The sequence below is a fragment of the Pan paniscus genome, chromosome 11 (genome assembly GCF_029289425.2).
Source record: "Pan paniscus chromosome 11, NHGRI_mPanPan1-v2.0_pri, whole genome shotgun sequence".
Taxonomy (NCBI): Eukaryota; Metazoa; Chordata; class Mammalia; order Primates; family Hominidae; genus Pan; species Pan paniscus.
This window is the reverse complement of record NC_073260.2, coordinates 34,505,229-34,520,767: the sequence shown is the minus strand read 5'-3', so window position 1 is coordinate 34,520,767 and position 15,539 is coordinate 34,505,229. Positions and strand designations below refer to the sequence as shown.

General features: G+C 45.4%; 1 protein-coding gene across 1 annotated transcript in view; it reads right to left on the bottom strand.

Annotated features, from left to right (window-relative positions):
* ABCA1 (ATP binding cassette subfamily A member 1) overlaps window positions 1-15,539 on the bottom strand; it is a 147,353-nt gene that overhangs the window by 89,949 nt on the left and 41,865 nt on the right. Inside the window, exons 4-5 of the mRNA XM_003809239.4 lie at window positions 13,606-13,747; window positions 12,218-12,336 (exon numbers count right to left, since the gene is read on the bottom strand). Coding sequence (XP_003809287.2) covers window positions 12,218-12,336; window positions 13,606-13,747 — 261 coding nt within the window. The remainder of the gene's footprint in view (window positions 1-12,217; window positions 12,337-13,605; window positions 13,748-15,539) is intronic.

Genomic DNA, 15,539 nt, shown 5'->3' with positions numbered 1-15,539 from the left:
GAAGGGAGATAGGGGTGGGGCCGTTTTATAGGATTTGGGAAGGTAATGGAAAATTACAGTCAAAGGGGGTTGTTCTCTGGTGGGCAGGGGCAGGGAGTCACAAGGTGCTCAGTAGGGGAGCTTCTGAGCCAGGAGAAGGAAATTCACAGGGTTAATCACTCAGTTAAGGTGGGGCAGGAACAAATCACAATGGTGGAATGTCATCAGTTAAGGCGAGGCAGGGCCTTTTCACTTCTTTTGTGATTCTTCAGTTACTTCAGGCCATCTGGGCGTATCTGTGCAAGTCACAGGGGATGCGATGGCTTGGCTTGGGCTTAGAGGCCTGACAATGAGGACCCCTATAAAAGGGCTTGAGGGAGAGGCTTCAGTCCCTTCTGCTAGTTGAGGAAATGGCGTTTGTCCCCTCCTAAGGATGCAGCAACAAGGCACCATCTTAGAAGCAGAGAGCAGCCCTCACCAGACACCAAACCTGCCAACACCTTGATTTTGGATTTCCCAGCCTCCAGAACTGTGAGAAGTAAATTTCTATTGTGTATAAACTACTCAGTCTCGAGAATTTTCTTCTAGCAGCACAAACAGAATAAGACAATACCCATGTCTTACTGAGAAGAGGGAAGGTGGGAGAAGTTACTGGAAGTCCCTAGAATGAGGGTTGAAGACCCTGAATGGTAACAAGTCCCCCAAAGAGCCAGTGCAGCCCCAGAGGGAAAGGATGTCCTGGTCACACTGGCCAGGGCGTGGAAGGGCACAGTCAGCCTGGCTTTGAAGCTCAGAAGGAAATGGAAGATAACACTAAGACATAACATTGACCCAAATGAATTTTGGACCTGAACAGAATGAGAAGAAGAAACAAAGAACCAACATCAGAAAAAGCAAGAAGATAGCTGAGATGAAAACTCTACCTGAAGACCAGAGAGGCAGAAAAATGAGAGAGGACAGCTGGAAGACAAAAGGAGTGAAAAGAAGGTAAGAGATAGGAAGTATGAAGAAACAGAGTCCAGAAACAGGAAAGACTACATCAAACAGAAGGGGAAGAGAGAAAAAGAAAAGAGAGTTTGAGGCATTCAGTTCCCAAGGATGAGCTGGTCTCTCACTGAAAAAAGGGACCAGACACTTCAAACACCACACAACATGGGACTAGAATCAGCCTGCAGGGCCCTGAGAAGTCCAGGCACAAAAAGAATGGAAAAAGATGAGTTTACAAGTTAGGGATGAGATTCTTCCTAAGGCTGGTCTAGGGAAGAATTAACATACACAATGTATAAATAGTTTAATTTTTTTCTAACTTTTAAAATTAACAAAATTTATTAAGGGACATAGTAGTGCTTTGTGGGCACAGAAAAGTGACTCATATTTACCAAGCATTAGGCACACTATTAGCATTATTTTCCAGAATCTTTAAGAACAGCCTATAAAGAAAGGTATTATTATTCCCATTTTTCAAATGAGGAAACAGATCTGGAGAATATCTTGCTCAGGGTCATAGAACAAACAAGTGGTAAATTTGAACCCAAACAGCTTTGACTGCAAAGCTTTGGTTCTTTCCACTATATCAGCAATTTAATGAGATGTTTTAAAAATGCTTCATCATGATATTGGCCTCAAAAGCTGGGGATGGCACCTATGCTTCCTAATGTTGGAATAAGCAACATGGCAGCATAGTGTGGGGAGAAAATGCTAAGCCTGGGAGTCAGAACCTGATTCAACGTACAACTTTACTCGTTAATCTTGGGCAACAGACATTACCCTTTTGAGCCTCGGTTTCCTCATCAATGAAATGGAGATAATAATACCAATTTGCCCCTGCTAGTGCTGTTTGAAGCCTTCAATGTAATAATATATGAAAAATGTAAAATGGTATCATTATCCGGTGCAACTTAGTCTGTTGAATAGTGTCGCACTGAGATTGCCTTTTGGTGCCTCAATGCAACAGTGACAAGAGGACCAGAAATGGGAAAGCTTTCAATGAGAAACAAACCGGACTCCCAAATTGCTCTTTGCCACCCACAGAATAAATAAACCTTATGCTGGAAAAGCAGGAGACACGCAACACTGTTCTTGATGTTAACAATTCAAAACTTTTTAAAGGCAGTCTGATATTTGTGGGGATACACGCTATTCTGTAATCGAACGCAATTGTGTTTTCTATTCTTGTCTGAGTAAAGCTGACCTTTGATTTGATTTAGTTCAAGTAATATTTCAACATTGCAGTGGAGCGTTGCTCTCTATTCCCACCTGCTTACAGCCCAGCTGGGCCCAGGCCCTTGCCCTGGATGGAAATCAAAGACCTGGTTTCTGAGATGCAGCCTGGCTTTGACAGGTCTGGGAAAACTCATGGTAGTGGAAAGGTTTCCAAATATAAAATTCTAAGGCCTCAAATCAAAACTTTTGACAAGTGCATACATACAGAACGTGAATTGCAATCACCTAAAGATTTCAAAGAATTTCCATTTTGATGATATAATGTTGACACATGTATCACCAGATCTCCCAATAAGATGACACACTGGGGTTCCACAAGGACAGAAAATATAGTCTGAGGCTATAACCTCAACTTCAGCGGCTGCCTGAATGGGTGAGGGGGTTCAGACAGAAAATGAGAAGTGGCTGTGAGTCACAGGATGTTCTTTCTAGATGGGCCTTGGGAAACATTCCATCGGTGCCTGAAGCCAGGAAGTGGAGTGAATCTGGCATTTCTTTCAGAAGCCCTCTTGTCTCCTTTCTCATCCCAGCCAGCCCATGCCCCATGTCCTGTGACTTTAGGGAAGCTTCTGGCTACCCAGAGCTGCTCTCTTTAGGATATAACAACAACAGAGCATGAGAAACTGGAATTCTGGTCCTATTACTGCCCCTTGCCAGCTGTGCTTTCTTAGGCAAGTTACTTGGCCTCTCTGAACTTCAGCTCCTTCATGTGTGTATACCCTACATTTTATGATGATTGTAAAAATGCAGTGAGCTTAAGAACAAGCCTGGTACCTATGCTGGGCCAGGCACTGTACTAAGTGCTTCCCCTTATTCGTCCATTAATTTGCCACAATAGTCCTGAGGGAGGTACTATTGTTATTCCATTTGAGGAAACTGAGGCACAGAGATGTATGGAATTATCCAAGGTTACACAGCTGATAAGCATCAAGCCAAGATTTGAACCTAGGCCATCTGGCTGCCAAGTCTGTTCTCTTAACACGAAGGTATATTTCCCAGGGAATATTTACAAGATGTTAATTTTCTACCCACTTCCCTCAACTCCCTGCCACAGCCAACTACCTTACCATGTCACCAAAGCCGCCCTGCTCCCTGGAGCTCACGTCTTTGATTTTCAAAAATCAAACCAGAATCAAAGGTCCACCCCACTGAGTCCTTAGTACTATCAGTAAATCTGACAGCCAGAGAGGCATGACCCTTTTCCCTAAGTAAAATCCAGTATAACCCTGGGGACTAATTTCCAAAAAGATTAGTCAGAGCCATATCAGAAAGGCCAAACAGGCTGGGCATGGTGGCTCACACCTGTAATCCCAGTACTTTGGGAGGCCAACGCACCTGAAGTCAAGAGTTCAACATGGCAAACATGGTCAGGAGTTCAAAGATGGTCAGGAGTTCAATTGGCCAACATGGCAAAACCCCGTCTCTACTAAAAAATACAAAAATTAGCCAGGCATGGTGGTAAGTGCCTGTAATCCCAGCTATTCGGGAGGCTGAGGCAGGAAGAATTGCTTGAACCCAGGAAGCAGAGGTTGCAGTGAGCCAAGATCGTGCCACTCCACTCACTCCAGCCTGGGCAACAGAGTAAGACTCCGTCTCAAAAAAAAAACAAAAAAAAAAACAAAAAAAAAACAGGGCCAGGCGCAGTGGCTCATGCCTGTAATCTCAACACTTTGGGAGGCTGAGGCAGGTGGATCACGAGGTCAGGAGTTCGAGACCAGCCTGACCAACATGGTAAAACCCCATCTCTACTGAAAATACAAAAATTAGCAGGGCGGCCAGCCGCCCCATCCGGGAGGGAGGTGGTGGGCAGCCCCCGCCCGGCCAGCCGCCCCATCCAGGAGGGAGGTGGGGGGCAGCCCCCACCCGGCCAGCTGCCCCGTCTGGGAGGTGGGGGGCGCCTCTGCCCGGCCGCCCCTTCTGGGAAGTGAGGAGCCCCTCTACCTGGCCGCCGCCCCGTCTGGGAGGTGTACCCAGCAGCTCATTGAGAATGGGCCATGATGACGATGGCAGTTTTGTCGAATAGAAAAGGGGGAAATGTGGGGAAAAGATAGAGAAATCAGATTGTTGCTGTGTCTGTGTAGAAAGAAGTAGACATAGGAGATTCCATTTTGTTCTGTACTAAGAAAAATTCTTCTGCCTTGAAAAAAAATAAATAAATAAAAATAAAAAAATTAGCAGGGTGTTGTGGCACGCGCCTGTAATCCCAGCTTCTCAGGAGGCTGAGGCAGGAGAATCGCTTGAATCCAGGAGGTGGTGGTTGCAGTGAGCCGAGATCATACCACTGCACTCCATGCACTCCATCCTGGGCAACAGAGTGAGACTCCATCTCAAAAAAAAAAAAAAAAGAAAGGCCTAACAAGCCAGATTCATGCCATGAACATAAGGGAAGTGGCAGCTGAGCCACTGACTCCACACAAAAGTGCAGCTGAAGGGAGAGAGAAACTCCATACTCAGTCAGGATGGCAGGCTGCTGCCCCGGATCTCTCTGCCAGTCCTGTCCCTTTCCGCCCCTTGACCTCAACAAGGTGATATGTCCTCCAAAGGGTTCATCTCCAGCCCAGTGACAAAATGCCCAAAGATATTTCTTATCTTTTCCTGGCAAAATCCTTATAAGCTTCAGAGAGCTCCACATCCTTAAAAAAAAAAGGTATTTCAGAATCCCCCAAGTCAGGAGCCAAAGTAGGCCAGTTGCAGCCCTAGTCCTCACTGGAGAAGGCAAGATAAGGAACTCCAGGCCATGGCAGAGAACCATGTAGGCTGTGCACTATTCAACTCAAATCATCACAGTTCTCATGGAGAGTGCCATTCACATGGACCGCGGTGTGTATGTACTCCCAGAAACGTGTGACTTGTCAGCCCTAGGAACAGCGTGAAAGCCATCCCTACCCGTTCTAGGCATATTCAGCAGGTCTAGAAAATGATCTTTGCGGTCCCACAAAACACTTAGTGGGCTTCTAGAGTTAAAAGGTACTGGTGTGGCCATAACTTTGGACAGGGCAAGACACCTGCAGAGCTAAGATCTTGCTTGACTCAGAAGTTGCTGAGTTCCATGTACAGTAGAGAGAGGCTACCTGGCTTCCAGCCACACCACAGAATCCACAGCCCTGCCCACACCACTTGGGTCATGCCAGCTAAAAAAAGATGGAGAACTTCCCCAGATGCCCCACAAGTCTAGGAATTGTTTCCAGACCAGCATACGCAATGGCAAGGCTGAGGGATTGGCTATGCGGGATGTAGCAGTGGACAAGAGCCTCGCTAAGTGTGGAAACGGGGAACAGAGGGAAGCTGGGGAACTTCTCAGAGGGGATGTGAGGACGCCCTATCCCGGGAAGGCAAGAGGCTTCAGCTCCAGCATATGCACTTCCCAACTATGAGCCAAGTAGGACGTCCCAACCACTGCAAGGAGGTACCTGCTCAAGAGGGGACTGTGTCCACAGTGCAACCTGGAGTTGAATGAGAGTCTGTAGTCCAGATTTCAGAATATAGGAGAGGAGCAGGCCTTGGGACCAAGTGGATGCCTGAGCGGAAATGTTCAGTAGGAAGCAGGCTAATGAACCCATTAGGTATCACTAAGCAATACATTTTAAGTAGCTGAAAAGGAAATACACAGTAAAAATAAGACAGCAAAGGGTCACCTCCTTCTCCCACCCAGTCATGATTCTCAGCAGCAACAACCCCATCAGAAAGGCCTTAGCTTGGGCCAGTCTGCTTCTCAGCCCACCTAAGAATGCCAGATTCACCAGAGAGGGGGCACAGCGATGGCAGGTGGCTTGGAGTGGGGAGTGAGGATGACTCCAGGGCAAGGAAGGAAGCTTTGGAAGGGGAGCAGTGCTTCTTGCCCCACCATGCCCTGGCAGGAGCAGATGCAGGTGGGGGCCTGAGGCTGACACAAGTTGGTAGGGGGCTCTCTTTTTAAAACAAAATAGTATTTTTTAAAAATCTTACTTTTGCAAACCTTACAAAAACATACCACTGTGTAAACATATTGCTAAGACCCCCAGAGAGGACCTTGAAAGGAGCTATGAAAAATAAAGTAAATATTTTTAGCTTCCCAGTAAATCTACTTCAGGCCTCTGGGTTCATGGCTGCCCTTCCAGAAAGCTCTGGGAGGCAATTTTGTGAAAGAAAGAAGGCCAAGACTTTTTGAAGAACTTCTGTCATCATTATTATTCGTAGGCTCTGTTGACCTGGGTTAACACAAGGGAATAAACTATATAAAACAATTTTTTAAAGCACTTTTACTTGACCCTCACAATACCCTGTGAAGTACAGGTATTTTATTTTCTCCCACCTTCATTCCACAAAGATTCACTAAGGGCTCACCATGCACCCACTACTGTGCTGGGGCTTAGGATGGAACCATGAGCAAGGCGCCCACCTTGCCCTCAAGCGGCTATAGTCTAGCGGACAGCCCACATCCTTGGGTAGTCCCAGGTGATCCCCCATCCAAGTACTGACCAAGTTTCTGGGCTGAAGCATTTTCTGGTTGTTTCACCAAAGAAAGTTCCAATTTCAAGGCAAAGAAACTTAAGGCCCAGAGAGGCCGAACAAGTGGCAAAGGCCAAACAGTCAGCCAGGAACAGAAGGGGAAGCAAAGCAACTCGAATTTATTATGTGTCAACTGTGGGCTATGAGCTTCACTATCAGTCATCCACAGATATCATCTAATTTAATGCTCAGTGACCCTCAGGGCAGCTAATCTTCAGGTAAATTCTGGGCCAGAAAGAATCAACACATGCCCAAAGTTCACACTTCATGAGGGATGCAGCATGGATTTCTTCCCAAAATGAATCTTAATACAAAACCCCACACTCACTCTTATACCAATGTTTTCCAGTCTTCAATCATTTACAAACTACTCTCACAAGTTTTACCATATTCACAGAAAATGTTTCTTTTGAATTAACTTTAATTATATTTTTCCTGTTGAACATCCTCCTAAGCAATAATTTCCATGAAATTGGAATTTGATGTGGGTTAAAATTAAAATGTAACATCCACGTACTGCCTAGAATCATCCCAGATACCACAAAAAACTCACCCAGAGAAACACTTATCTCTGCCAGTCTGCACCTCACAGAGACAAAATACAGACATGTCACTTTCCCTAGGGTTTCTGAGGATTTATCCAATTTTTACATCTGAGTTGCAGTCACCATAGGTATTTAAGATAAATGAATGCTTCTCACACTGCCTTGCAAACATTGATTAATTTAGCCACCACTCAACTTCTGTGCCTGTACTCTGGTTTAGGAAGAAAATAATAAAATGTCTAAAAAGTTCCAGTGACGAGAAGAGTGGGTGAGGCACCCTGTAAGACTTCCTCCTTGGATTTCTTATTAGGATGATTTCAAGGATAATTAAAAGATTTGTTCACGGCTTAATTCCTGAAATGGGAGATCTTCCCAGTTGAAAGATTATTAAAACAGCACAATAGAGCACTGTAGAAGGAGAACTGCCTGGAGCAGCAGGGGGGTTTAGCCGTGATTTATTCCCAGAATATCCCTTCTGTGGTTGTGTAGACTTGGGACAGTCACTTCCCCCTTCTGGGTCAGATTCTTCTCTAGAATAGAAATTCCATATGGAGAGGGGCCATATTTGTTTTGGACACCTCTGTGTCTCGGCACTTAGAACAGTGATTCGCATATAGGAGACGCTCAATATATCAGGGTTGAATGACTGAATCAACTAATTTATCTATAAATGAACTAACTGGTCTCTAAGGTCTCTTCCAATAAGTGGAAATAAAATGATGCTCTAGCCAAGGAAATCATGAGAGTATCTGAGTAGAGATCCCCATATCTACAAATCACCTGTGGATAGTCCAGCGAATTTAGCAGATGCAAGCTGAAGGGAAGAACAAGATAAACTTCCCAACTGGATCACAGGAGCAGGAGCCCAGTGGCCCAGCACTGATTACAATATAGGCCTGAGTGGTAGTGTCTACAGAATCAAGAATCACTTGAACCCAGGAGGCAGAGGCTGCAGTGAGCCAAGATTGCGCCACTGCACTCCAGCCTGGTGACAGAGCGAGGCTCTGTCTTAAAAAAAAAAAAAAAAAAAAAAGAAAGAAAAGAAAAAGGAAATTAGTGGTGTTTTAAGGCAGTCTCCTCCACTAAGATCAGAAAGTCTGCTTGACAACTTACCCCCATCAGCCAGTCTATTTCAACTGCTGCATAAATTGCAAGGCAGAAGAACAAGGCCAGGTGCTCAGAAATGCATCACTGTCTTAGACGAATACTGGCTCTCATTTATTGGGAATCTACTATGTGCCAGATACTACATTAGGTTTTATAGTTTACATTTCAAGTTAGCTGCTATTTTATAGTTGAGGAAAAAAGGGTCTACAGGGGTGGTTAGTCTCCACTGGACTGATCCAAGCTTCAGGTCTTTGTCCCACAGTTATCGATGACTTGAATGAGGCCAAAGAGAGTTGTTTATCACACCTCTAGATGACGAGAAAGGAGTAGCAGATATAATACATGGCAAAACCAGAATCTAAAATGGTTTTGGGAGGATAGGATGGCATAGGGAATCTAAACACGTAAAACAGAAAAAAAGACATTTTTCCCTTTAGTTCAAAAAGCCAACAATACAACAAAGAAATGGAGAACACGTAACTTGCAATTCTGCCTATTTAAAATAATCACAATTTTGTTTGAGTGCACATGGAATATGAGTCAACAAGGTGATGTGAATGCCAAAATGCCTAATGCAATCTCAGACTGCATTAACGGAAATGTAGCACTCAGAACGAGGGAGGCAAAAATCCCTTCCTCCTCTGTGCCAGAATACTTTCATAATTTCCAGTAAACTTCAAGAAGCACACAGACATACTGAAACACAACCAGAGGAGAGGCAGAAATGGGGAGGAAAAACATTCCATAAGAGGAAAGGAGGCCATTTCGCCTAAAAAATCATGGACTTTGGGAAAACAGGGAAAGAAAAACATGAGAGCTGTCTTCGACTATTTCAAGGAAAATAGAATTAGACTTGTTCTCTAGAAAGCATAACAGGGTGGTGAATATTTTCTAACAATTAGAGCTGTCAACACCCAGAATGAGCTACTTAGTGAGCGGTAGGTCCCCGCCCTGGGAAGGTGGGTGTGTGGTAAAGGAGGTGAATGAGGACAAAGCTCCAAACCAGATCAGCTTCAAGGATCCTCCCAGGCCTGGGAGAGACAGCACAGGAGGGCCAAGCTCATCATGCTGTGATGGGGTGTCAGTGCTGATAAACACAGGTCTCTAAGTGGGGATCCATACTGACATATGCCAGTCTCAGCTTCTCTCCGAAATTGACAGAGTGCTATCGGCAATCAGCAAAAAGTTGGCCAGGTGCAGTGGCTCATGCCTGTAATCCCAGCCCTTTGGGAGGCTAAGGCAGGAGGATCACTTGAGCCCAGGAATTCGAGGCTGCAGTGAGCTCAGTGAGCTCTAAGTGCACCACTGCACTCTAGCCTGGGTAACAGAAAGAGACCCTGTCTCTAAAAAAATAAAACTAAAAACAAAAATAAATTTAAACAAATAAATAAAATAAGTAAATAAAAACAAAATCAGTAAAAAGTTACTGATTTCCTGTAGGAAAAGGCAGTGTTTCTGTGCATTTCCCCCTATACTGAAGCCTGTTTTGTGCTGCAAGACAAGCAAAGAAAGAAAGAATTTAAGAAACAGCTGCAAGGCAGAAAAGGGGACATACTGCGTGAACAGAGAGATGTAAAACAAGCACCGACATAATAATACACTCAAAATCTAAGGGACCTTCTCTCCTCAGGGCTGTGCACACAACTGTAGGGTTTTTAGACACAGATTTGGCTTCTTCACCACTTAACTCATGTCTCCAGTTTCTCAAAGAAGGCCAGGCATGGTGGCTCATGCCTGTAATCCCAGCACTTTGGGAGGCCTAGGCGGGCAGATCACGAGGTTAGGAGATCGAGACCATCCTGGCCAACATGGTGAAATCCCATCTCTACTAAAAATACAAAAATTAGTTGGGCATGGTGGCGCATGCCTATAGTCCCAGCTACTCAGGAGGCTGAGGCAGGAGAATCGCTTGAACCCAGGAGGCAGAGGCTGCAGTGAGCCAAGATTGCGCCACTGCACTCCAGCCTGGTGACAGAGCGAGGCTCTGTCTTAAAAAAAAAAAAAAAAAGAAAAGAAAAGAAAAAGGAAATTAGTGGTGTTTTAAGGCAGTCTCCTCCACTAAGATCAGAAAGTCTGCTTGACAACTTACCCCCATCAGCCAGTCTATTTCAACTGCTGCATAAATTGCAAGGCAGAAGAACAAGGCCAGGTGCTCAGAAATGCATCACTGTCTTAGACGAATACTGGCTCTCATTTATTGGGAATCTACTATGTGCCAGATACTACATTAGGTTTTATAGTTTACATTTCAAGTTAGCTGCTATTTTATAGTTGAGGAAATTAAGGCTGAGGGGTTAAATGGTTTGGTTGAGATGTCACCACTCCAAAAAAATCATAATTCATATTCACTAAGTGCTTCCTATGTGCCAAATACTGTTTTTAAGCAATTACATGTTTTATCTCATTAACAGGTAAGAAGAGGTGGCTGAAAGGGTGCTAACTAACCTATTCACAAAGTCATGCAGCCACAGGATAATGTATGCTAGCACTTTCCTCTGCACCACGCTGTCTCTTGCTACAGAGGTAAAGGAAATATCCCCAGCTGTGCCTCTGGTCAATCAGCAGGGGCTCTCCAGTAAATAAGGAAGGACTGAGGCTTTGATCAGGGGTTGTTGCTGCCTTTCTGTCTCCTGCACCAGAAGAAACATCCATGTGCAAGACCAGGACCTGCAGGTCAAGGAAACAGCATCTCGATCGCCTGGCTGCACAGCCAGGAGTTGTCTAAGTGGACACTCCAAGCACAGCCATACCTCTCTCTGCTGTGAAGCAGCACCTCCTCCATGCCACCCCTAAGACAGCTTTGCTTCCCTTTGTCATCAGGTCCCACATTGCCCATTGCCTCTTTTACTGCCCAAGGAAAGCACAGTTCTGTAGCCTTAAAAAAAAAAAAAACTCAAATCTGAGTCTGGTTTAAACTCTAGAACTTTATCATTTCTTCTCTTGCCAAATAGAAAACAAACTGGTAGGCCTTTCAGCAAAGGCCAGCCAACTCCATCCCTCCCTAAACACCAAACGGAATAAAAAAAGCACTTCCCTGGAGCAGTGGCAGCCATTGGTCCATGATGGGGAGGAGTAATTTATCACTGACATTGTTTAGAACCACCGGCGCATGATAATAATAAAATGCAGACCAGCTTTTATCGGCTTCATTATTGCTTCTACATTCTCTACAGACCATGCACATGCCATTACTGGCTGCACTCAGCCAGCTGCTCCCACCAGCCTCTGTCCCCTTGCCAGGCCACTGCCTGGAAGGCTGCTCTGATGCTATGGCAGCCAATGCCTCAGTCAGCAAATGCCCACTCCTCATATACCTCCTGGGTGGCACACAAGAAATTGCCTGGATACTTACCAGATCAGAGGTAAAGATTTCACTTTTTAAAGACAACAAGTTCAAGTGCCCATCAGACTAATTGAAATGATTAGGGGAAAATGAATTGCATTCTCTTTTTAGAAAGAAGTGCTTAACTTTCACTTATCCATATCAACTTACAACTGTAATTGCACTTATATGCACAGAAATACTCTGTCTATAAATCCATTCACTGCAACCATATGGCCAACTCCAGAAAAAACGCAGTTGGCAGCAATCTGCACCCCTAGCTGTCCCTAAGGCCAAGTCTGTAATATTCTTCTCTGGGGACTTTTCTTCTGTCTTCCCAGAGAAGATTAGTACATCACTGTCTGTGGCAACCAGCTCCCCTAGTTTCTTCACCAATGCCTCCTGGAGAGGGGCCCCACAGGCCAGCCACCAAGGAGAAAAACCCCTTGGGGAAGATCTAATGGGAACAAGCCCCAGACACCTGGGCTACTCTCTTTCCCTGGTGCAGGTCAATTTCCAATTATAAACGGATGCAGAGAAGGTTTTTACTTACTTGAGCTGGATTTCTTGATCTGCTGTAATGTTCTCAGAACTTTGCGCATGTCTTTCATGCTGGTGTCTTTCTGGCTGTATAAAAGAAGCCTCCGAGCATCTGAGAACAGGCGAGACACACTGTAAAGGGTGCAAGAAAAGGCGAAAGGCTCTAGTTAGGCCAACTGCCTCTGCTGCTTTACAGAAGTGACTGCCAAGTACATACAACTCAGCCTGGCTCCCAGGTCCTCCACAGGCTGGCCCTAACCCACTGCCATGGCTCCCCACACCCAGCTCCATTCATCACCATGTTCCCTCCCCCACCCATCATCACTGCCCCAAATGCCTTTCTCCATTGGTCTACACACCCAAATCTTACCACCCTTCAAGGCCCGGCTCATCATGCATGTGCACACACATGCATGCACACACATGCCCCCAGGGCCAACTTATCCATGAGGCACAGTAGGCTCAGTGGCCTGGGCCTGGGATACCCTTAAGGGCATATTAGAATGTTTTAATTTATTTTAAAAGCAGAATTAAAAGTTAATACACTAAAAATGTATGAATAATCATGAATCTGGTCTGGATTGTATTCATCTTTATACCAATGCAGTCATGAAATATAATTTTTAATATTTGTGTATGGAAGGGGCCCATGGAGGCTACAAAGCCAGTCTAGGGTCCATGAACATGACAGTGTGGCCCTGCGTGCCGCAGCTGCAGCTTCCTCAGGATTGTCCTGAGCCACATCCCATAGTCCTTAGTCCGTCCTAACTCACATCACGGTCCTGTGCATTTGAAGAATCCTCAATGTCTCATTTGGGAGACACTTATTATGCCCATACTTATGTCCAGGCACTGAAGCCAGGAGCCAGGAATACAAAGGGAAGGGCCAGCATCCTGCTTTGCTCAGGGAGCTCACACTCAGGGGAGAAAGACCTGCAGACATTGTAGTCTGATGGGGCAGTGACAGAGGTGAGAGAGGTGATCTGATGCAGAGAAGACAGAACTCCCCTAGCCTTGGCTGTCAGCTTCTTATGGGCAAGGACCCTTCCAGCATGCATCTTTGTGCCAGCCCCTACCCTCTAGCTCCTAGAGCCAGCCCATTCAGATGCACGTCTGCTGAATGATATCATTAACAACATATAGTATATTCCAAAATAGCTAGCAGACAGGACTTGAAATGTTCACGACATACAGAAATGATAAATACTTGAGGTGATGGATACCCCAAATACCCCAAATTCTCCGAAATTCTCCCTTCCCTCATTCTGCAGACTCTATCACACAAGCATTTACAAAAACAACTTCACTTAAATCCAGCCATTCAAAATTCTCCAGAGGACAAGAAAGGAAGGAAAAGGATTAACTGACAAGTTTGGAAAGAAAACCTGATCTGATACTTACATGGATTTGTTAAAGTTTCCAACAACTCCGGGAGCCTCCCCAGGAGTCGGGTAACGGAAACAGGGGTTGTTGGCATTACAGATAATCCCCTGAACCCAAGGAAGTGTTCCTGCAGAGGGCATGGCTTTATTTGGAAAATGGCCTGTTGAAATCGAGGAGTAGAAAAACACAGGGAGAAACATTAATTCTCTGAAGCGATTTTGAGGCTCCATTTATACAATGCTTCATGCCAAGTCTGTCCGTCCCATTCCCCACATCCCAGAGACCTGTCTCTTCTGAATAAATCTGACTCTCAGGTGGAAACTTGGCCTCACATGCCATTCTTAATCTAGCGGACATCATCTGTAGAATGGGGTTCATGATACCAGCGTTGGAGAAGTGATGAGAGGGGTCCTAAGCAGAAAGTCCCTGGCGTCCTTAGTTCCTCTTTGACAGCCAGCCTCAGCTCTCAGACATAGAGGAGACTTGGGGATGCCCTAAGCCTATTTTTTCATACTCTAAAGAGGTAACTATGGTAAGACGAAGTGGGCCAGGCACGGTGGCTCGCGCCTGTAATCCCAGCACTTTGGGAGGCCAAGGTGGGCGGATCACCTGAGGTCAGGAGTTCAAGACCACCCTGGCCAACATGGTGAAACCCTGTCTCTACTAAGCATACAAAAATTCGATGGGCTTGGTGGCAGGCGCCTGTAATCCCAGGTACTCTGGAGGCTGAGGCAGGAGAATCGCTTGAACTCAGGAGGGGGAGGTTGCAGTGAGCCAAGATCACGCCATTTCACTCCAGCCTGGGCGACAAGAGCGAAACTCCATCTCAAAAAAATAAAAATCAATAAAATAAGATAAAGTGACTGACAAAGAACACTCGTGAAGTCAGCCAGCGTGACTGGGAGTAGAACCCCCATCTCCATGGTCCCAATCCAAGCCTGTTCCTCACACCTGTGGTTAGATTGGAATTTAGCTCATCTCAAACCCCTCTGGTACTCTCCTCAATCTGCCAAACATTTGTCAGTTTCACCTCCTCTGCCAGCTATAAAGCTCCTCAAGGGCACCTGAAAAACACACAGGCTTGGGGTCTGATGTCATCTGTGAAGCTTCGGGGGTTTTGTTGTTATTATTGTTGTTTTGTCACTAATTAAAACAATGAGGCCCCATGTACTAGGACATCCTCTTGCTCTCCTCTTTCTTTCTTACAATGAGCTTCTTACCAAAAGGATGATGGGACATATTTGGGCTTAGTCCTAGCATTCGGTCTGGCACAGTTTGGTTTGCGGCCGTAATACATGGATGCTGCTTATGAGGATCAAGATTAATAGGCCCTGGACGAGGGGCTCTTAACCCAAGGACCTGTTCAGGTATGGACAGAAAGGCCAGAGCTCCTGCTTCTATCATATTCTCAGGGCTATTTGTGACCCCAAAAGAGTTCACAGTTATCAAGAACCACAGCTCTAGGTGGTGAAGAACAAGTAGCTTCACAGGCTTTGGGGTCAAACCAATTGGAATTCACATCCAGTCCCTGCAGCTTGCCAAGCAGTGACTTTATTCAAGTCACTGACCCCATACCCTCAGTTTTCTCATCTATAAAATGGTGATAAAAGTACAATTAACTTCACAGAGCTGTGGTGAGCATCGCATGAGACCTTGCAGGCAAAGCATTTTTGCAGAGTGCCTGGTGTAGGACAGAGACTCAACAAATGAGCCTATGAGGATTTTCCAGGCACTGTGGGAGTGAATCTACCACAGCACTTACTCTGCTATTGCCCAGCAGGAACACTCCTTCCATCTCACAGCTACCACCTCCCTCCAAAGTGGGAACCTTGTTTTATTCATCTTTTTATTTTCAGGCAAATGGGCTGAGAAGTTAATCCAAAGTCAGGACTTGCTGCACTTTGCATTTCAATATAGGGTCTTTCTTTCTTTTCTATCCATACTCCAACCAG